This window comes from Strongylocentrotus purpuratus, unplaced genomic scaffold, assembly GCF_000002235.5.
Source record: "Strongylocentrotus purpuratus isolate Spur 01 unplaced genomic scaffold, Spur_5.0 spur5_scaffold_15, whole genome shotgun sequence".
In the NCBI taxonomy this organism is placed as follows: domain Eukaryota; kingdom Metazoa; phylum Echinodermata; class Echinoidea; order Camarodonta; family Strongylocentrotidae; genus Strongylocentrotus; species Strongylocentrotus purpuratus.
In genome coordinates this window covers 11958664-11981000 of record NW_022145600.1, presented here as the reverse complement: position 1 = coordinate 11981000, position 22337 = coordinate 11958664, and the positions used below count along the sequence as shown (strand labels likewise).

The 22337-nt window shown below is 40.0% G+C and overlaps 2 protein-coding genes across 2 annotated transcripts; both read right to left on the bottom strand.

The window, feature by feature from the left end:
• Positions 1 to 1086: 1086 nt before the first annotated feature.
• LOC590755 (ras-related protein Rab-31) lies at positions 1087 to 7374 on the bottom strand. The gene is made up of 6 exons (XM_030985948.1): positions 7339 to 7374; positions 6028 to 6107; positions 5036 to 5117; positions 2698 to 2769; positions 2168 to 2384; positions 1087 to 1217 (listed from the first exon to the last, which is right to left on the bottom strand). Exons 1-6 carry the CDS (start codon positions 7372 to 7374, stop codon positions 1087 to 1089), a joined length of 618 nt encoding a protein of 205 aa, XP_030841808.1.
• A 2820-nt stretch (positions 7375 to 10194) lies between these two features.
• Positions 10195 to 22299, bottom strand: LOC115918629 (ras-related protein Rab-21-like). The gene is made up of 6 exons (XM_030985586.1): positions 22045 to 22299; positions 20763 to 20842; positions 18938 to 19019; positions 16054 to 16125; positions 15507 to 15723; positions 10195 to 10914 (listed from the first exon to the last, which is right to left on the bottom strand). Exons 1-6 carry the CDS (start codon positions 22078 to 22080, stop codon positions 10784 to 10786), a joined length of 618 nt encoding a protein of 205 aa, XP_030841446.1. The 5' UTR covers positions 22081 to 22299; the 3' UTR covers positions 10195 to 10783.
• Between the last annotated feature and the right edge of the window lie 38 nt (positions 22300 to 22337).

Below are 22337 nucleotides of genomic sequence, written 5' to 3'. Positions count from 1 at the left end.
GATATTAATAAAAGGTGGGGGATTATCCCTAGACGTGGGATATGAGAGTAGCCCCCCCCCCCACCCCATCCCCTCCGTTCAGAACATCCAATTTATTGTCATTTCTAGGGCCTAGAAATGGCGGCGGCCAGGCCGCGCCATACATCGACTTTAAATATTATACTGGATACCAAATGTCATAACTTATAATAACATTCACAGACTTAAAGTCACCCATTAATATTGAATGGCGTCATGTTCTAGCTTATAAAGTCAAATGAAATTAATAGAATTTTAACTAAATTTCGACCCCTTTCAGGTTCAAATGATTTTAATAAACTGCAACTTTTATTTCAGTACTACAGTCCTGATTATGTATATTATGATAAACATCTCTTTAAACATAAAAGACAGATTGCTTACATGATCCATCTCATTAATGATAATGAAAAACAAAAAACAGTGTTGCCCCCTCCCCCTCTCTCTCTCTCTCGATCTCTCTCTTTCTCTCTCTCTCTCTCTCTCTCTCTCTCTCTCTCTCTTCCACCCTCCTCCTCCTACCCCCACCCAGATTTCTTTTAACTTCAGGGCATTTTGTGTCACTATAAATAAGTTTATCTCGCATTGTTCATTGGCAAGAAATGTTGAAAGATAATGTTTGCGGAGCAATTGATGCGGGTATTCTTTGGCGTGTAATGTTGGGGTTAGGCTGGCTTGGGGATAAAGAATTAGGTTAGTGGAGAATATTTAGCGCGGAACAATCATCACTGTCGCCTGAGTAGAATTACGCAGAACGTCAGTTTAGGAAGTCTAATATGAATATACGGATAATAGCAATGTTTTTTCGTTTTAATTCCATGTAAATCTTAAGCTATGACATCAGATTTTTCTTGATGCATGCAAAGAGTTTATAAAGCCTGATAATAGCTGTTAGCAAAGAGATTAATTAGCTCAAGGAAATTTCAATATCCTGTTGTATTGCCTGTATAGAAATCATGTTTGGTTGAAGTAATAGGTTCGTGCATTTCAAAAGGCGATGTTAAAGGCTACTGAAATTGCTTTTACGTTGATTTTAGAAAGCCTTTGCGATCATGTTTGATGATGTGATCACTTGCTCTGACATCGACATCGACCGCGATCACCTTCTCTGTTTCCATCGGAATTGGTAGAGTTGGAGACATCGACCGTACTCTGACGATTCTTGCATCTATTTTCTTGTATTGATCTTGTCATTTGACCTGTTAGGAGTAAAGGAAATGAAAAGGGATATTCAAGAACATAACTTATTCAATTTCTTTGTGAGATAATGAAAAACTGAGTGGCGAGTTCGAAAGAACATATACAATTTAAATGACAAAATCATCTTTGTTTGATCAAAATCAGTTCACAGACGGCTGAAATATCCATAAATATAACCATTGCTAATATTTGTGGGCCCCACAAATATTCGATAATTTTGAACCGGCTGTTGAAAGACAAAAAAAATGCTTACAGTTTTCAAACGAATATTTTTAAATACTTGTTGATGATCTCTCTATTTAATCATTATTTTAACAGAGCATAACATGCACAATTTTATTATAATGAATGGTTAAAACCAATGACTTTTTAGAGAATGCCCTCATATGGTTTAAAGTTTCTCTTTAATTGATAACAGGCTTATCACTAAGTCGTTGTAATTTTGTTAAATCCCTTTCGAGCATGGTGCAGTAATAACTTTTAGTGTTTGCAAATGTTTTTTTTTTAATTATAGACGCAATTTTGTTCTTCTTCAAAACTAACTAAGTTCTTTAGAATTTAGATTTTTAGGATTCTTATTATTGCCTTTTGCTTTAGCGGATTCAGGAAAGGACAGACCCCCCCCCCTAAAAGGGGTCTCTCAGTGACCCTCCCTGACTACGTTTAATTTTTCCTTCGACTCCCCTGTTTTTTGGAATTCCGCTTCTGCCTTGTCGTTTCCCAAATTTGCTTCACGTGAAAGAACGAGACGAGACGAGATCATAATGATTACACTTATATTATGTGAATTATTGATCAACTGCGCCCCATGTTTTCAAGAGTACTGTTGTGAAAATAGCATGCAAACTTTAGCTACTTGCCGTCGATTCGGATAAATGGCAACCCTTTATCGCTCGTGATTAAGTCTGGAAATACATAGAATAGGCGATAAAAAAATGGAAATACTTACAGATATGATAGAAGATGTCGTCGACACCCTGGCCAGTCTTGGCGCTGGAATGAAAGTGAAACACTCCTTTGGTTTGGGCGTAACTCTCTGCCACTTTACGGTCGACAACACGGTATGATTCAAGGTCTACTTTGTTCCCAATCACATAAATCAAGATTTCCTCAGGACCCATTTTTCTCAGCTCTGAGATCCAGAAATCCACCTCATCAAAGGAATCCTATTTTTTAAGAGGAAGAAAGAAATAATCTGTTTACATTTGCCCCAATTTTATTTGGGCAGTTGCCCCTCCTCCCAATGCGATATTGCGTTTATATTTATGCAGTGTTTGCATAAAAAAGTCTTACCCCTCACACCGCACAAGAATGTCGATTTTTCATCAAAATACATTTTTAAAAACACGAAGAAGAAGAAGAAAAAAGAGTAAAACGATCGAAACATTTTTGTATGGATCGGCGGGGCAACATTTTTCCTCCCCGGTGGGATACCACTTAGCGTCAGTCACCCTAAGACAAAAATTTATATTCCTTTACCTGATTTGTGATGTCATAAACGATGAGTGCGGCGGCTGCAGACCTGTACGTCAGAGGGGCTAGTGAACGAAACTGTATGAGACAAATAAACAGGTGATGCTAATCATGATGCCTTTAGTTCATGATATAGCTGCAGAATGCAAAATTTCTTATTTTGTATTGTCCCGTTTTCCCCGTCTTTTCTTTTCCTTGCATTTTCTACTTTATGTTACTATGATATTTTATGTTAGGGAAGCTAAATTACAAGCCATGCTTTCCTAGGTTTCCTCCGCAATACAGCAAGCAATTAGTCTCATTTGTATACTTTTACTGCATTGCAAGTACCATATTATGTATATTTTTCGTTTGTTAATATTTCAATTGGAATGACTTTGTAAGCTTTGTAACTTTCATTTGCTGTTATTGTGGAAATAATTGAATTGAAATGAAATAATAATGGTTAGCCTAAGTGAAATTAAGTGAAGATAAGTTAGGTTAGGTTGACTCATTTTAAGTTATGGTAAGTTAAATTCAATTCAATTACGCTAATAGCCTATACTTTAAGTTAGATGAGACAAAACATGAAGTAAAATTTGTATGAAATTTTGATGTGTAATGAACATGACACCAAATGACCAAATACTCGACTTACAATTGTTTTCTTCTTTCCTGTGTTTTATCAAGTTAACATAAAATAACACGTTGTTGGTATTGGCAAATTGCCAATAGTCTTCATTTTAGCTCACTATTATATTTCCTGCTATTCGTGAATCAATAAGAATTATGTCATGTAGATATAACATTTAGATACACGTTATACTCGTTTGTCATCAAAATGGCTGCCTATTGATACGAAAGCGCGATAGCTCAGTTGGTACAACGTGTTGTTGTAGATGGAGAGTCATCTGAATGGGTTCCAGTCACCTCTGGGGTACCGCAGGGCACAGTTCTCGACCCACTTCTGTTTATATCCTTCATCAATGACATAGGAGATGGGATCTCTTCCAAAATCCGACTCTTTGCTGATGATTGTCTTTTATACCGTCCGATCACTGATGTCACTGATAGCCAAGCCCTACAACAAGATCTCAACAGGCTGCATTCATGGGCTTACACATGGCAGATGAAATTCAACACCGAGAAATGCTACCACATCACATTCTCCCTACGTCGGAAAGCCATCACCACGACATACCCGCTAGGAGACACCCCTCTTGCGTTGGTAACAGATCTCCGGTATCTAGGACTGACTTTCTCATCCAACTTGTCCTGGCAAGGCCACATGAACAACATCACATCCCGAGCCAATCGGATGCTGGGACTAGTCAGCAGAAATCTCCGCAAAACCTCACAAAAGATCCGCCAACAAGCCTACTTCTCTCTTGTTAGACCTCATCTGGAATACTGTTGCTCGGTCTGAACCCTCACACAAACAAGCATATATCCAAAATCGAGGCAGTACAAAGGCGAGCAGCAAGATTCACCCTCCAGAGATATCGTCGCATGGCCAGTGTCTCGGCCATGATTCAACATCTGAAATGGGAGAGCCTGGAGAGGAGAAGAAATGCTGCAAGCCTCCACCTCATGTACAAGATCCAAAACAACACAGTAGCCATCAATGCACACCATTACACAGCACCCATGATTGCCAGCAACACACGACAGTATCACTCAAAGAAGTTGCTGGCTATGCCATCCCGCACCCAGCTCTACCAGAACTCATTTTCCCCTCGGACAGTAACTGCGTGGAATGCACTTTCAAAGATCACCCTTGACGCTACTTCACTGGAGGGCTTAAAGGGAGCGCTTCCACCCAGCATCTAGACCAAGAACTAGATAGTTTATTCCTCAGCATTATACATCCTGACTTATGGATCCTGCTGAGTATCGTCGTAGAAGTAGAAGTAGAAGTATAGAGCAGTGGTCTCGTAATCCGGTGAACCGGGTTCGTAACAAAGTCGTTGCGCCAGTGCCCTTTGGGTAAGGCATTAATCCTCATTACCAGATCCCTCGGAGAGAACCTAAATCCGTCGGTCCACTGGTTGCTTACTTACAAGCATTTATGCTTTCTTAGCAGTTAGGTGAAATAACCACCACCACATATAATAACTCTAATTCTTAGTAATTCCAAAGTTAAATAGGAATTATGCCATATATTTAGGGAATAATGGACACCGCATTAAGAAATAGGGATGATTTCTTTAATGTTTGCTGTTATGGAACAGAATGTCATTTATTTAGTGAACAACACAATTTGATAAATTAGATAAACGATTTTACACCTATATAAGTTTCAATAACGCTGACACACAAAATCCTCCTTCTCCTCAATAAATCTTCAAGAGAAAATCATAGTTACCTGCTCTTGCCCCGCCGTATCCCATAATGCAAAACTATATTCGATGTTCTGAAAGTAGAGTAATCTTGACAAGAAGGCGGCGCTATGATGGGAGAGGGAAAGAGAGAGAGAATACGAGAGGGGAGGAAGAGGAAGTTGAAAAGAGGAGAGAGAGAGAGAGAGAGAGAGAGAGAGAGAGAAAGAGAGATGAGAGTGAGACGCAGTGGGAGAGATCAGAGTAAGAGGGAGAGAGAGAGGGGGAGAGAAAATAAATATATAGAGAGAAGAAGAAATAGAGACAGGGAGTGAGAGAGACAGAAAAAGAGAGAGGGAGAGGGAGAGTAAGTCAGAAAAGTTTTATGACCAAAACAACATGCCAACTACCCAACAATAGCTCAATAGCGAATGCTAGTTTCAGTAAGAACTAGACTAATTTCATATGCATAAGAAGAAAATAGAGCGTATTGTATTCATAATTAAAAGATTTATGCATGAAATGATAGTCTTATCCTTGAAAACAAAGATGTATAAGACACATTCTTTTGATAGTTATGAAACGAAAAATTACTGTATACATTATAACAAGTTTATGAAAATTTGATTGTGTGCAACCCCTATGATATTTGTAGCCCCAGACTCAAGAGAAACGTCTCATATCTATTTATATCCAGAATGGTACGAGTCGGATTTTGTTATTCATATTACTGTTCTAGAATTGCTTCCTTCTAACTAGTTTCATAAAGACATTCCTATAATTTCAATAAAGCCAAGGAAGACCTTATTGAGAATGAAGGTTATGCTTTAAATCATATTGGCCATTCAACCAATGTTTAAAGCACCATTAGGTGCAAACATGTACATCAACGAAATTCTCGTTGAACAGACGTTTACATTTATATTTTGACCAGGCTCCTGTCGTAAGAAATATTGTTGTAATATGATACATTGTATAATGATAAATTAGCGGTATTGTGTATTGTATTGAGAAAGTGGTCAAGAGGGTAGAAGCTTACCCGATAGTGCTGACGCAGTTCTCATCAAACTTTCCTTTGACGAATCGTGTGGTTATACAGGTTTTCCCTACACAGGTAGTCTATAATAAATGACATGAAAGTATACACACATCATCATCATGATTGTGGTAAGGAAGGGTAGGGCTCCAAGAATCTTGAGAAAGGGAATTGTGGAGCGAAACGGCAGTATAGGCGTCTTTAAGAGAGATAAAGAGAGAGAGAGAGAGAGAGAGGGAGGGGTGCAGAGATCGATCATAATGTCTACAGTACATGGTATTCATTACAAATTGTTCGATGCACTATTCCCAATACAATCCCCAAACAAATTTTATAATTTACACTGACATTTTGCCGGTATTTTATATGTGAAACTGTGCCTGGCCTCCGAGATTCCCCGCAGATGAAGAGCGCCTCGGAGCAAGGAACTTGAAAGCCAAGTGGAGTGTTACGCACCCCATTGTTATAGTTTAGAACCCACGCATGCCTGATCAGGGGGGGGGGGGGGGGTGTTTCAAAAAGACTAAGATCGACTTTAAGTTGGACTTAACTATGACAGGACATTCATGCCACTTTTTGCTCTTACCATTGGTCTCTCAATTATGATCTTTAGATAATATTTTGTCCTTCAATTATAATGAACTATCAACAATGCAAATTTTGTAGATTTGTGACAATGATTTGTACGTCCCTTGAAAAACCTATGCCAGGAATGGTAAAAGGAACTAGTGGCATGAACGGCCTGCCAAAGTTAAGTCCAACTTGAAGTCTTAGTATTTGTGAAACATCCCCCCTCCCCCCCCCCCCCTCACACACACACACTGTCTATTCGATATAACAATTCAGGACAGGGCAGCGGTTACTCCGCCGGCATGGGGAAGTCCCCTTTTGTTACCCAAACCTCGCACAGACATGCGCACGTAATATATTTTCAACGCAGATTATACGTTGGACCATGAAAAGGCGTTATTCCGTTGTGTTGTACAGGCCAACGTCATGGGAGTTAACGAGAATAATAACATTTTGTGCTTTTCAATGATTAAGCAAACATTTACCGTGCGTATGTCAGTGTGGCATAACTATTATTCGTAGGAAATTCACGTTGTGAGGTTGATAAGTTAACCTATAGGCCTGACTGAGATAATACCTAGATAGATACCTCATTATATTACACTCTTTCAATTACAATCAATATAAAGGAAATGCAAAAGAAAATGATTAAGCGCGCTTCGAATTCCTATTGACCAAAGGGCTCATTGACAAATTAGAACAACTAAAAAACTCTCGAAAAGATTTTCAGTGTGATATACTTACGCCAAGAAGGCACACTTTGATCGACTTCTGTGGCATATTCTCAGCGACAATAATATTCCGTAGACGATCGGGCCAGAGACTGACAGCATTTTCTTTTAGACGCTGAAGTCAAAGTCCAATTAAATTGGGGGATTTCTAAAGCTGCTCCGAAAACGGAACAAAACCTCAAATAAATATTGACCCAGGCCCCTGGGAACGATTTTTTCACCGGGGGTGCTCAGGGTCCTGGGAACGATTTTTTCACCGGAGCCGCTGAGATATTATATATTGCGAAATTTACGCAACGACTCAGCCAGCCGTGTAATAAGCGGGGGGAGGGGGGGGGGGGGGGGGGGGTGGGGGGGGGGGGGGGGGGGGGGGGGGGGGGGGGGGGGGGGGGGGGGGGGGGGGGGGGGGGGGGGGGGGGGGGTGGGGGGGGGGGGGGGGGGGGGGGGGGGGGGGGGGGGGGGGGGGGGTTAAGCGTACACTTTTTTTTTTTTTTTTTTTACGCCAAAAAAATCGCAACGACTCAGCCAGCCGAAATTCGCTCAGTGGGGGGGGGGGGGGGGGGTGTAAGCGTACACTTTTTTTGGGGGGGGGGGGGGGGGCAAAGAAAAATCGCAACGACTCAGCAGCCGTTGAATAAGCGGGGGGGGGGGGGGGGGGGGTAAGAGGAATTTTTTTTTTTTTCGCAAAACATCTCCATAATTTGAAAATTTGGTCGATCGGTATTGGGGTGGGGTAAGATCTGTCATTTTTGGTCACCAATTATCACAATTTCTTTATTTTTATATAAAAAAATTTAAAAAAAAAACGTTTCGAAGAGGTAATTTTATATGATTTTGTGAAAGAAACGTTATAATTTCGTATATATACAGTAAATATATCATACCGAAAAAAATTTGCAGGGGGTGCTATGCCCCCCCCCCTGGAAAAATTCCGGGGGTGCTGCAGCACCCCCAGCACCCCCGCTTCCCAGGGCCATGTATTGACCCTGCGAACTGTTTATGATCGCACTCAGTGATGAGTCGAAATATGAACATTATTTTCTAAGCGGTATAAATTACAAGGCGGAAGGTTCCAAATGTATCTTCAGATTTGTAAACCTGTTTATGTATTCAACACCAACCTTTACTCTACGATCAATAGAGTACCAAAGTATGACATCATATTAGCCAAGTTGTCAAGGTAGTTGTTCAAAACAATTTTGTGCTAAACAATGGCGTGGTGATCACACCAGCTCCAAACAACTTGCCCTGCTCCAGCCCGTTGCTTGAATGATATCACGGTGAAATTAATGCGAAGGCCCTGTTGATATAGGAACCAATAACCGAGACAAGGAGCGAATACGACGTTAGCACTTCTGTTAAATGACAAAATCATCTTTGCTTCATCAAAATCAGTTCAGAGACGGCTGGAATATCCATAAATGTAACAATTTATAATATATGTGTACCACCACAAATATTCGATAATATGAAAAAGCCGTTGAAAAAACGAAATAGCGCCTTTTACGTTGTATTTCAGCCAATGCCGATGTTGGTTTTTGTTTGTTGGCTTTTTGGTTATATTACACACAACCAGTCGGCCCATGTATTGTTATTATTAATTAATCAATTAATTATCGGTCACCGTATTTTTTGAAAATAGAGTTGAATTGTTATGATCGTATTGGCTAAATTTCACACATTTTGGGGTCTAAAATTACCTTCATAGCAATTTTTAGGTCCTAAAAGGGCACTAGAAATGTCATAGATAAGAATAAGAGCAATAACCATGCACTTTGAAGGCATTTGCGGTCTGAAAACAGAACTCAACTATCCCTTTAAATGAACTGGAGCCAACCAACCCTAGACTTGAAAATAAAATGAAAGAGTATTATACCACATACCATACCACCTACCCGAAAAATACCCACTACAGGTTAATGTGATTCCATCATTGAATTAATTAAGTAATTCGTATATGACTACTAAAGGTATTCATTTCTTGTCCTATTGACTCTATTTGTCTTAATCATAATAGCAAAACTTTGCTATTTATACATTTGGCAGTTCATCAGCAATCATGTTAAAACATATTCATTGTTATTATGCGTGCATACATTAAAAATGACTTAAAGACTTCCCCGAGGTTTACAAGGCTTAATAACCCTTGCATTAAACGGTAGATGCCGTCTATATAGATTGCAATGAACTTTAAAGTGAAATAATTGATAGGGGTTCTGCCGTTAAGTTCCAATGAACTGAAATACATTAGATGGCCTAAACTGGTTAATGTTGCAGTATTTTTCCTTCCTCTTTCTCTCTCTCTCTCTCTGTATGTATTGGGATGATGCTCAATCATTAAACGCGCCTACATGCACACACACACACACACACACACACGCACACACAAAAGTCATGTATTTGATTTGATTTGATTTGATTTTCCTCTGCATTCATATAAATACAATGTTTTTCGAGTAGTATATAAAATATAATAAGTATTTTTCTGACAATGAATCATAAATAAGCAATATATATAATAATTTATTTTTTTCAAAAACGAAATGATAAACTAACTGTCAAAAATTCTAAATTTCGTCAAACATTATACAATTTGTCAGCAAATTACTTGAAAATAAGACAGCCTCTAGTCAGGAGGTATCCATTATATTCTATTCGTACAAACTTGAAGTTCAAATGTTTCCGACAACATGTGCAGGGAGAGCATTCCATCGAGTGCGGAATATCGCCCTCCTTCACCCCCTTATGAGTGATCTTAAAAGTGGCGTATTCAGATATTTATAAAAGGTGGGGAATTTTCCCTAGACGTGGGATATGAAAGTAGCCCCCCCCCCCCCCACCTCCTCCGTTCAGAACATCCATTTGTTGACATTTCTAGGGCATTGACAAGACGGAGGCCGGCCCATACGTCGGCTATAAATATTATACTGGATACCAAATACCAAATACCAGACTTAAAGTCACCCATTAATATTAAACGGCGTCATGTTCTAGCTTATAAAGTCAAATGAAATTAATCGAATTTTAACTAAATTTCGACCCCTTTCAGGCCAAAATGATGTGAATACACTGCAACTTTTATTTCAGTACCACAGTTCTGATTAATCAATCATCACTGTCGCCAGAGTAGAATTTCGCAGAACGTCAGTTTAGGAAGTCTAATATGAATATACGGATAATAGCAATGATTTTTTCGTTTTAATTCCATGTAAATCTTAAGCTATGACATCAGATTTTTCTTGATGCATGCAAAGAGTTTGATAAAGTCTGATAATAGCTGTTTGCAAAGAGATTAATCAGTTCAAGGGAAATTTCAATATCCTGTTGTATTGCCTGTATAGAAATCATATTCGGTTGAAGTAATAGGTTCGTCCATTTCAAAAGGCGATGTAAAAGGCTACTGAAATTGCTTTTACGTTGATTTTAGAAAGCCTTTGCGATCATGTTTGATGATGTGATCACTTGCTCTGACATCGACATCGACCGCGATCACCTTCTCTGTTTTCATCGGAATTGGTAGAGTTGGAGACATCGACCGTACTCTGACGATTCTTGCATCTATTTTCTTGTATTGATCTTGTCATTTGACCTGTTTGGAGTAAATGAAATGAAAAGGAATATTCAAGAACATAACTGATTCAATTTCTTTGTGAGATAACGAAAAATTGAGTACATATACAATTTAAATGACAAAATCATCTTTGTTTGATCAAAATCAGTTCACAGACGGCTGAAATATCCACAAATATAACCATTGCTAATATTTTGTGGGGCTTCTCAAAAAGATAATTTTTAACCAGCTGTTGAAAGACAAAACAATGCTTACAGTTTTCAAACGAATATTTTTAAATACTTGTTGATGATCTCTCTATTTAATCATGATTTTAACAAAGCATAACATGCACAATTTTATTATAATGAATGGTTAAAACCAATGACTTTTTAGAGAATGCCCTCATTGTGGTTTAAAGTTTCTCTTTAATTGTTAACAGGCTTATCACTAAGTCGATTGTAATTTTGTTAAATCCCTTTCGAGCATGGTGCAGTAATCAGGCGCGGATCCAGGATTTCTTAGGGGGGGGGGGGCCCAAATTTGAAATTATGCGAGCCAAATATTGGTACGTAACGATGACCAACAGTGACGTAATGCGGAGGGGGGGGGGGTCGGTGCAGAGAGGGGCGAGTTTTCCCCCACCCTCCTCCACGAAACGCGGAAGCTTTGACGTTTCATTAAATTATTAAGATTAAGATTATTAAAATTAAAGAAGACGATTCGTTGTACCGGTCTCGACTCAAAATCTTCGTCTGAATTTAGTTTTTCCGCTCCCGCGCGAAGCGCGAAAAATTTTACGATTTATTAAATTATTAGAGAAAGAAGACGATTCGTTGTAGAGTTCTCGACTCTTAATCCTTGTCGTAATTCAGCCCCCCCCCCCGTCCTGCGCGAAGCGCGGAAGCTTTTACGTTTTATTAAATTATTAGCGAAAGAAGACGATTCATTGTAGAGTTCTCGACTCTTAATCCTTGTCTAAATTCAGCCCCCCTCCCCCTCCTGCGCGAAGCGCGGAAGCTTTGACGCTTCATTAAACTATTAAAGAAAGAAGACGATTCGTTGTACCGTTCTCGACTCTTAATCCGCGTCTGAATTTAGTTTTTCCCCATCCCGCGCAAAGCGCGGAAAATTTTACGTTTTATTAAATTATTAGAGAAAGAAGACGATTCGTTGTAGAGTTCTCGACTCTTAATCCTCGTCTGAATTCAGATTCCCCCTCACGAGAAAGAAGAATTAGAGAAAGAAGACGACTCGTTGTACCGTTCTCGACTCTTAATCCTCATCTGAATTCAGGTCCCCCCCCCCCAAGCTTTTAAGTTTTATAAGATTATGAGAGAAAGAAGACGATTCGTTGTAGAGTTCTCGACTCTTAATCCTCGTCTAAATTCAGTCCCCCCCCCTCCCCCTCCTGCGCGAGGCGCGGAAGCTTTGAAGTTTCATTAAAACTATTAAAGAAATAATACGATTCGTTGTAGAGTTCTCGACTCTTAATCCTCATCTGAATTCAGGTCCCCCCCCCCCAAGCTTTTAAGTTTTATAAGATTATGAGAGAAAGAAGACGATTCGTTGTAGAGTTCTCGACTCTTAATCCTCGTCTGAATTCAGGTTCCCCCCCCCCCCTCCCGCGCAAAGCGCGGAAGCTTTTACGTTTCATTAAATCATTAGAGAAAGAAGACGATTCGTTGTACCTTTCTCGACTCTTAATCCTCGTCTGAATTCAGGTTCCCCCCCCCCCTCCTCCCGCGCGAAGCGCGGAAGCTTTTAAGTTTCATAAGATTATGAGAGAAAGAAGACGATTCGTTGTACCGTTCTCGACTCAAAATCTTCATCTGAATTTAGTTTTTCCCCTCCCGCGCGAAGCGCGGAAGCTTTGACGTTTCATTAAACTATTAAAGAAAGAATACGATTCGTTGTAGGGTTCTCGACTCTTAATCCTCGTCAGAATTCAGGTTCCCCCCTCCCGCGCGAAGCGTGGAAGCTTTTCATTTAATCATTATAGAAAGAAGACGATTCGTTGTAGAGTTCTCGACTCTTAATCCTCGTCTGAATTCAGGTTCCCCCCCCCCTCCCGCGCAAAGCGCGGAAGCTTTTACGTTTCATTAAATCACTAGAGAAAGAAGACGATTCGTTGTACCTTTCTCGACTCTTAATCCTCGTCTGAATTCAGGTTCCCCCCCTCCTCCCGCGCGAAGCGCGGAAGCTTTTAAGTTTCATAAGATTATGAGAGAAAGAAGACGATTCGTTGTACCGTTCTCGACTCAAAATCTTCATCTGAATTTAGTTTTTTCCCCTCCCGCGCGAAGCGCGGAAGCTTTGACGTTTCATTAAACTATTAAAGAAAGAATACGATTCGTTGTAGGGTTCTCGACTCTTAATCCTCGTCAGAATTCAGGTCCCCCCCCCCCTCCCGCGCGAAGCGTGGAAGCTTTTCATTTAATCATTAGAGAAAGAAGACGATTCGTTGTACCGTTCTCGACTCTTAATCCTCCTCTGAATTCAGGTCCCCCCCCCCCCCGCCCCTCCCGCGCGAAGCGCGGAAGCTTTTAAGTTTCATAAGATTATGAGAGAAAGAAGACGATTGGCTGTACAGTTCTCGAATCTTAATCCTCGTCTGAATTCAGGTTCCCCCCCCGCGCGGAAGCTTTTAATTTTCATTAATCAATAGAGAAAAAAGAAGATTCGTTGTACCGTTCTCGAAAATAATCCTCGTCGGAATTTAGTTCCCCCTCCAACTTCGCGCAAAACGCGGAAGCTTTTACGTTTCATTAAAGATTATTATTACCGTTCTCGCCTCTGAATCCTCGTCTGAATTCAGGTTCCCCCCTCCCGCGCAAAAGCTTTGACGTTTCATAAGATTATAAGAGAAAGAAGACGATTCACTGTACCGTTCTCGATTCTTAATCCTTGTCTGAATTCAGTCCCCCCCCCCCCCTCCCCTCCTGCGCGAAGCTTTGACGTTTCATTAAATTATTAGAGAAAGAAGACGATACGTTGTACCGTTCTCTATACTCTTAATCCTTGTCTGAATTTCAAAGATTTTCTTTGCCTGCTCCTTTTACTTTCTACGTCCTCTTCCGATTTGGGGGACCCCCCCCCCCCCCTGGCTGGCTACGCGCCTGCGGTCAGATAATTTTTTGATAACTTGTCCGGCTCCGGAAGCTCAGGGGTTTTAGGCGTTTAATTAAGGTCAGATGATCATTTTTTTTTAATACCTATTATTTTGTGACACTGGCAGGTCACTATTTGGCATGGGGTCCAGGGGGCGGATCCCCCCATAAGCGGGGTTTTAGGCATTAAATTACCGTCAGATGAGCATCTAAGGGCCTGCCGTAGCGCCCTAGGTGGAATCCAGGGGGCAGAGCCCCGGAAGCTTAAGGGTTTTAGGCATTTAATCACGGTCAGATGAGCATATTTTGATGACTCATTTTTTAACACTGGCAGTTAACTATTCGTTCTTTCTTGCGCTCATTCTATTTTTTTTCTCTTTAATATACTTTTTCAAATAAAGTGGGGGGGGGGGAGGGAGCTCGAGGCTCCCGATCCCTGCCGTACCTCGGGCCCTGACATGTAGGAATCTCAAGAATCATATTTCGTGCCTGGCTGTAAATTTAGGAATTTGTCATTTTCCAACAAACAAAATATACAAACGTATAATTTACTAAAAAGTGAGGACAAATCTCGGAAATTATGTCATTTCAGCATTATTTGTAATCCACCGTTGTGGAATTATAAATAAACCACGTTTGAATTTGATTTCCCCAAAGCCCCCCCCCCCCCCCCCATTAGTACGCCAGTATCTCCTCTTTTCCTTTTTCTTTCCCTTTCCTTCCTTCTCTCTTATTTTTTTGATTGGAGGGGGGGGGGGGTCAACAGCCTGGGAGGAAAGGCCCTTTCGGTCCCCCCGATCTCCTTCTTCCCCCTTTTCTTTTATTCTTCTTCTTCTTCTTCTTTCTTTCCCTTTCTCTCCTCTTTCTCATTCCCTTCTTTTCCTTTCTTCTCTCTCTTTTTTTTTTTTTTTTTTTTTTTTTTTTGCGGGGGGGGGGGGGGGCCAAGGCCCGCTCGGCCCCCCCCCCCCCCCCCTGGATCCGCGCCTGGCAGTAATTACTTTTAGTATTCGCAAATGTTTTGTTATTATAGACGTAATTTTTTTCTTCTTCAAAACTAACTAAGTTCTTTAGAATTAAGATTTTTAGGATTCTTAATTAAATCTAAAGATGAGAAGAAGGCAATGATTGCCTTTTGCTCTAGCGGATCCAAGAAAAGGACAGACCCCCCCCCCCCCCTAAAAAAGGGTTACACTCAGGGACCCTCCCTTGGGTTTATATTATGGACTACATTTAATCTTTCCTTCGACTCCCCTGTTTTCTGGAATCCGCCTCTGCCTTGTCGTTTCCCAAATTTGCTTCACGTGAAAGAACAAGACGAGACGAGATCATAATGATTACACTTATATAAAATTATGTAAATTATTGATCAACTGCGCCCCATATTTTCAAGAGTACTGTTGTGAAAATAGCATTCAAACTTTAGCTACTTGCCGTCGATTCGGATAAATGGCATCCCTTTATCGCTCGTGATTAAGTCTGGAAATACATAGAATAGGCGTTAAAAAAAATGGAAATACTTACAGATATCGTAGAAGATTTCGTCGACACCCTGGCCAGTCTTGGCGCTGGAATGAAAGTGAAACACTCCTTTGGTTTGGGCGTAACTCTCTGCCACTTCCCGGTCGACAACACGGGACGATTCGAGGTCTACTTTGTTCCCAATCACATAAATCAAGATTTCCTCAGGACCATCCCTCCTCAGCTCTGAGATCCAGAAATCGACATCTTCGAACGATTTCTAAATATTGTTTGTTATGAAGAAAAATGAAACGTCCTTGACCTTTGCTGCTATTTTTATTTGGGCAGTTGCCCCTCCTCCCCGATGCGATATTGCGTTTGTATTTATGCAGTGTTTGCATACAAAAGTCTTACCCCTCACACCACACAAGAATGTCGATTTTTCATTAAAAGAAATTTAAAAAAAACACGAAGAAGAAGAAGAAGAAGAAAAAAGAGTAAATCGGTTGAAAATTGTTTGTATGGATCGGCGGGGCAACATATTCCCTCCCCGGTGGGATACCACTTAGCTTCAGTCACCCTAAGAGAAAAATCTATATTTTTCTTTTACCTGATTTGTGATGTCATAAACGATGAGTGCGGCGGCTGCAGACCTGTACGTCAGAGGGGCCATTGAACGAAACTGTGTGAGACAAATAAACAGGTGCTAATAACAAAAACTGTATGGAATTATATTTCCTGCTATTCGTGAATCAATAAGAATTATGCCATGTAGATATCTTATGACATTTAGATACACATTATACTCGTTTGTCATCAAACTGGCTGTCTATTGATAAGGAGGCGCCATAGCTTAGTTGTTAGAGCAGTGGTCTCGTAATCTGGTGGCCTGGTTCGATACCATGTCTATGCGCTAGTGCCCTTTGGTAAGGCATTAATCCTCATTACCAGGTCCCTCGGAGTGGACCTGTACACTCTAAAAACTGAAATGTAAAATGTCAATTTAAAAGGGCCGAGGAGTGACCACTCTTTCAAAATGTCAGATTGTTTCTTTTAACATGCTAGATTCAACCTTCATAGTGTTGGATCCAGCATGTTCAAAGTGTTAATCTACCATTTTTAAAGAGTGGTCACTCCTCGGCCCTTTTAAATGGTGATTTAACATTTCAGTTTTTAGAGTGTAGCTTACTAACAAGCAGCGCTCAAATACACGGGGGCGGTGGGCGATTCGCCCCCGTGAGCTACAAAATCGCCCCCGTCAGGTTGCTCACGGGGGCGATTGCAAAATTAAAAATCGCCCCGGTGGAATTATAAAATAAAGATAATCTTTTCTGTTATAATTTTAACACAATATTGAGTTTCAATTTTCAAACCTTAAACCAAAGAAATGGAACTAAGATTAGCGTGCAAGATTTCTCGTTTTATGAGTAGGCCTATTATTACCGATTCAGCTCGCAGTGCAGTGCCGCCGTCAGCAGTGGTTATAGGCCTACTGCGCCGTTAGTAGCGGTGCGTGTGCACGCTGCCGCGCCATGTCTGCTGGAGCTGGAGGCGATCGGGCAAGGGCAGAAACATGGTCATGGCCTGGAGATGTTTTTCGTTGTCAGCAAATAATGAACCTCGACAAGTAAATCAATATTAGGGACTTTTAGATTTGCACGATGAGAACGTGGACTGCAACGTGTGACCTCCTTTTTAAGGCACTGCCAGTGCTTAAAAGGACGTCACATGTGATTGCCAGTGCCTTAAAAGGACGTAACACGTCCACGTCCCCTAAAAAAAATTGAGGGGAGGACGTGTCCCCCCCCCCCCCCCCCCCCCCCGGGATCGCCGCCCCTGCGTGGAATGATATGGTATCATGGGCAGATCTACGGCGGGCGGGGGGGGGGTAGGGGTTTAACCCCCTCCTCCCACCCCCCCCCCCACCCCCGGCCCCCTTGGGCTGCCAAGTGAAAATGTGATATTAAAGCGGGGGGGGGAGGGGGATTCTGGAGAGGAGGACTACTAATCTATTTTATTTTTTTCAGGGGGCGGGGGGAAGTGAAGCGCCGTTTGAGCATGACTTTCTTTTTAACTCTTACTTTCACCTATCTCAGATAACCCTAAGTTTTTGGTTGCTGCTTTATATGTAGTTGATAATGCATGACTAAAATAAATAAAGAGAGAGAGAGAGAGAGAGAGAACCACCATCATTTTGCAATGGTTCAGGGTTCGTGTAATGTACATTTGAAACCATTTCTTAGCGTCTCAACCCTAAAAAATAGCAAAACTATTTTTGAGGAAAAGCATTATACTAAATTAAATAAAGAATAATAGCTTTATATTGGATCATACTAATACTGACACGGGCTAAAGACAATGTGGTATTTGTATAGAGGTATTCCAAAATGACATTCTGATAATCAACATTTGTTCTGGTATCATATGTATATACGCATAATACAACTGATCTTTATGATTTCTTAACGTGACATAGCTTCTTCTCCCTCTGCAAACAAAACAGAAAACAAGGTTATTTAATAAAAGGACCATGCGACAAATAATCATTGTGATTCAAATTGATGCAAGGATTTTTTTTGAATAAGCAATGCTTTTCACCAGAATCTTCTTTGTAAAAAAACGACTTTTACAAATCTCAGCCATGCAATTCTGCCACTGTGCTGTAAGATCACTTTGAGATTAGGAAAAGTGTATTATGTAATGGGTATTTTAAATTGAATGAAACGTCTCAACTCAATAAGCATGGCTGAGATTTGTAAAAGTTGTTTTTACAAAGAAGATTCGGGTGAATAGCAGTGCTTATTCAAACAAATATTCGCATCAATTTGAATCACAATCATTATTTGTCGCTTAATCCCTTTTAATGACCATGTTTTCTTTTACGTTTGCAAGGGGAGAAGAAGATATGTCACGTTAAAGACATCATAAAGATCAATGTTGTATGCGTATATATTATATACACAGGCCAGTAACAGCTATGTAGCTTGTAAATTTGTAAGAGGGAAAATGCTGATTGAAATGATAATGCTGAAATAGCAAATAATTGAGGAGCATCATAGGTACCAATTCAATGGATATTTGTAAAAAAAAGAGCCCCCGTCAGTAATAAAAGAGCCCCCGTGAGAAGGCTCACGGGGGCTCTTTTTTCGGGGGAAGAGCCCCCGTGGACAAAAAATTAATTTGAGCCCTGCTAACAAGCGTTTATGCTTCCCTAGCAGTCAGGTTAAATAACCGCCAACATATATATTAATTCTAATTCTTAATAATTACAAAGTTATATACAAATGATGCCATATATTTAGAGAATAATAGTCGCCCCATTATGAAAGAGGGATCATTTCTTTTATTGTTTGCTGTTATGGAACAGAATTTCATTTAGTGAACAACGACAAAACATGATATGAAAATCAAATGATTTTACACCTATGATTTCCGATAAAGCGGACAATTTTTTTCTTTTCCTCAATAAATCTTCAAGAGAAAATCATAGTTACCCTTTCTTGTCCCGCCGTATCCCATAATGCAAAACTATATTCGATGTTCTGAAAGAAGAGTGATCTTGACAAGAAGGCGGCGCTATCATGGGAGAGGAGAGAGAGAGAGATGATGAGAGGGGAGGAAGAGGAACGAAGTTGAAAAGAGGAGAGAGAGAGAGAGAGAGAGAAAGAGGGGTGAGAGTGAGACGCAGAGAAAGAGAGAGAGATCAGAGTAAGAGGGAGAGAGAAGAAATATAATATATAGAGAGAAGAAGAAATAGAAGATGAGAGAGACATAAAGAGAGCGGGAGGGAGAGGGAGAGTAAGTCAGAAAAGTTTTATGACCAAAACAACATGCGAACTACCAAAAAATAGCTAATTAGCGAATGTCAGTTTCAGTAAGGACTAGACTAATTTCATATGCATAGGAAGAAAATACAGAGTATTGTATTCATAATTAAAAGACTAATGCATGAAATGACAGTCGTGTCCTTGAAAAGAAGGATGTAAAAGGTACATTGTTCTGATAGTTATGAAACCAAAAATTACGGTATAGACATTATAACAAGTTTATGAAAATTTGATTGTGTGCAACCCCTATGATATTTGTTAGCCCCAGACTCAAGAGAAACGTCTCACATCTATTTATACACTGTTAGAAAAAAATTAAACAAGTTGTTTAAAATTTTAAACAACCCCGAGTTAACCGGTGAATCGCTCAACGTTGTTTAAAAATTAAACAAATTAAGGTTGTTTACATTTTGAACACTTAGTTGTTTAAAAATTAGGAAACCTTTTAAACAACAGTTGTTTAGTAATAAAATTGCACAACTCGGTTGTTTAACGCAAGTTGTTTAAATTTTAAAGCAACTGTTGTTTATTCAGTATTACTGCACAACTGGGTTGTTTAAAAGGAGTTGCTTAAATTTTAAACAGAACTGTTTAATGGTTATTATCTGGTTGTTTGAATTTGTGAAATGACCTACTGCAACCACTCCTGCAATAATCACAACGATTTATACACTGTAACATGCAGAGCTTGTTGCCAATTTACTTCAACATTTGTTCATCATATTCATGGCAGTGACAGACAACATTATTATTTGTCTCTATAACTTCACCTAAACCCCATCGGCGAAGCCGAGAAGAACCAAGTCGTCGCCTTGCCCCGTGTTCCGCCATTTTCGTCTGCACTGCACTGCACTAGCACTTGCACTGCACACTAGCAGTAGCACTGCATGCTTGCATGCATGTATTATGTACGTTCTTTGTGCATATCGCATGTGTGTGCGCAAATTGCAATCGCGTATCGAGAAAATATCAACGACGCCCCGGGACTTTTTAAACAACTCTGTTTAATTAAATTATTTTGTTTTTTAATACATAGTTGTTTAAGCCAATCGAGCACTGATTTTTCGATTTTGAACAACGTTGTTTACTTTTTTAAACAACATTCTTTTAAACAGTGATATTTTAAACACCGTTCTAACAGTGTATCCAGAATGGTACGAGTCGGACTTTGCTATTCATATTACTGTTCTAGACTTACTTCCTTCTAATTAGTTTCATAAAGACATTACTATAATTTCAATAAAGCCAAGAAAAACCTTATTGAGATTAAAGATTACGCTTTAAAACATATTGGCCATTCAACCAATGTTTAAGGCGGTATTTGGTACAGACATGTACAACAACGAAATTCTCGTTGAAAAGAAAAAAACATATATATTTTGACTAGACTCCTGCCGTAGGAAATTGTTGTAATATGATACATTGTATAATAATAAATTAGCGGTATTGTGTATTCTGTATTGTGAAAGTGGTCAGGAGGGTAGAAGCTTACCCGATAGTGCTGAAGTATTCCTCATTAAACTTTCCTTTGACGAATCGCGTGGTTATACAGGTTTTCCCTACACAGAGACTCTATAATAAATGACATGAAAGTAAACACACATCATCATCATGATTGTGGGAAGGAAGGGTAGGGCTCCAAGAATCTTTGAGAAAGGGAAATGTGGAGCGACACGGCAGTATATAGGCGTCTTGAAGAGAGAGAGAGAGAGAGAGAGAGAGAGAGAGAGGGGGGGGGGTACAGAGATCGATCATAATGTCTACAGTACATGGTATTCATTACAAATTGTTCGATGCACTATTCCCAATACAATCCCCAAACAAATTTTATAATTTACACTGACATTTTGCCGGTATTTTGAATGTGAAACTGTGCCTGGCCTCCAAGATTCCCCGCAGATGAAGAGCGCCTCGGAGCAAGGAACTTGAAAGCCAAGTGGAGTGTTACGCATCCCATTGTTACAGTTTAGAACTCACGCATGCCTGATCAGGGGGGGGGGGGGTGTTTCAAAAAGACTAAGATCGACTTTAAGTTGGACTTAACTATGACAGGCCATTCATGCCACTTGTTGCTCTTACCATTGGTCTCTCAATTATGATCTTTAGATAATATTTTGTCCTTCAATTATAATGAACTATCAACAATGCAAATGTTGTAGATTTGTGACAATGATTTGTACGTCCCTTGAGAAACCAATGCCAGGAAAGGTAAGAGGAACTAATCATGTAGTGGCATGAACAGCCTGCCTTAGTTAATTCCGACTTAAATTCGATCTTAGTGAAACACCTCCCCCCCCCCCCCCCCCCACACACACACACACACTACCCGGCAGGAATGAGGAAGTCCCCTTTTGTTACCCAAACCTCGCACAGACATGCGCACGTAATGATGTCAAGTGAATTATATTTTCAACGCAGATGATACGTAGGACCGTGAAATGTCTTATATACCGTTGTGTTTTACAAACCAACGTCATGGCAGGAAATGAGAGCAATAACATTTTGTGCTTTTTAATGATTAAGCAAGCATGTACCATGCGTATGTCAGTGAGGCATAACTATTATTCGTAGGAAATTCACGTTATGAGGTTGATAAGATAATCTATATGCCTGACTGAGATAATACCTAAATACCTCATTTGATTACACTCTTTCAATTACAATCAATATCAAGGAAATGCAAAAGAAAAATGATAAAGCACGCTTCGAATTCCTGTTGACCAAATATAGCAACTAAAACACTCTCGAAAAGATTGTCTGTGTGATATACTTACGCCAAGAAGGCACACTTTAATCGACTTCTGTGGCATATTCTCAGCGACAATAATATTCCGTGGGCGATCGGACCAGAGACTGACAGCGTTTTCTTTCAGACGCTGAAGTCAAAGTCCAATTAAATTGGGGGATTTTTAAAGCTGCACCGAAAACGGAACAAAACCTCAAATAAATATTGATCCTGCGAACTGTGTATGATCGCACTCAGTGATGGGTCGAAATATGAACATTATTTTCCAAGCAGTATAAATTACAAGGCGAAAATTACTAAAAGGTTCCAAATTCTTCAGAT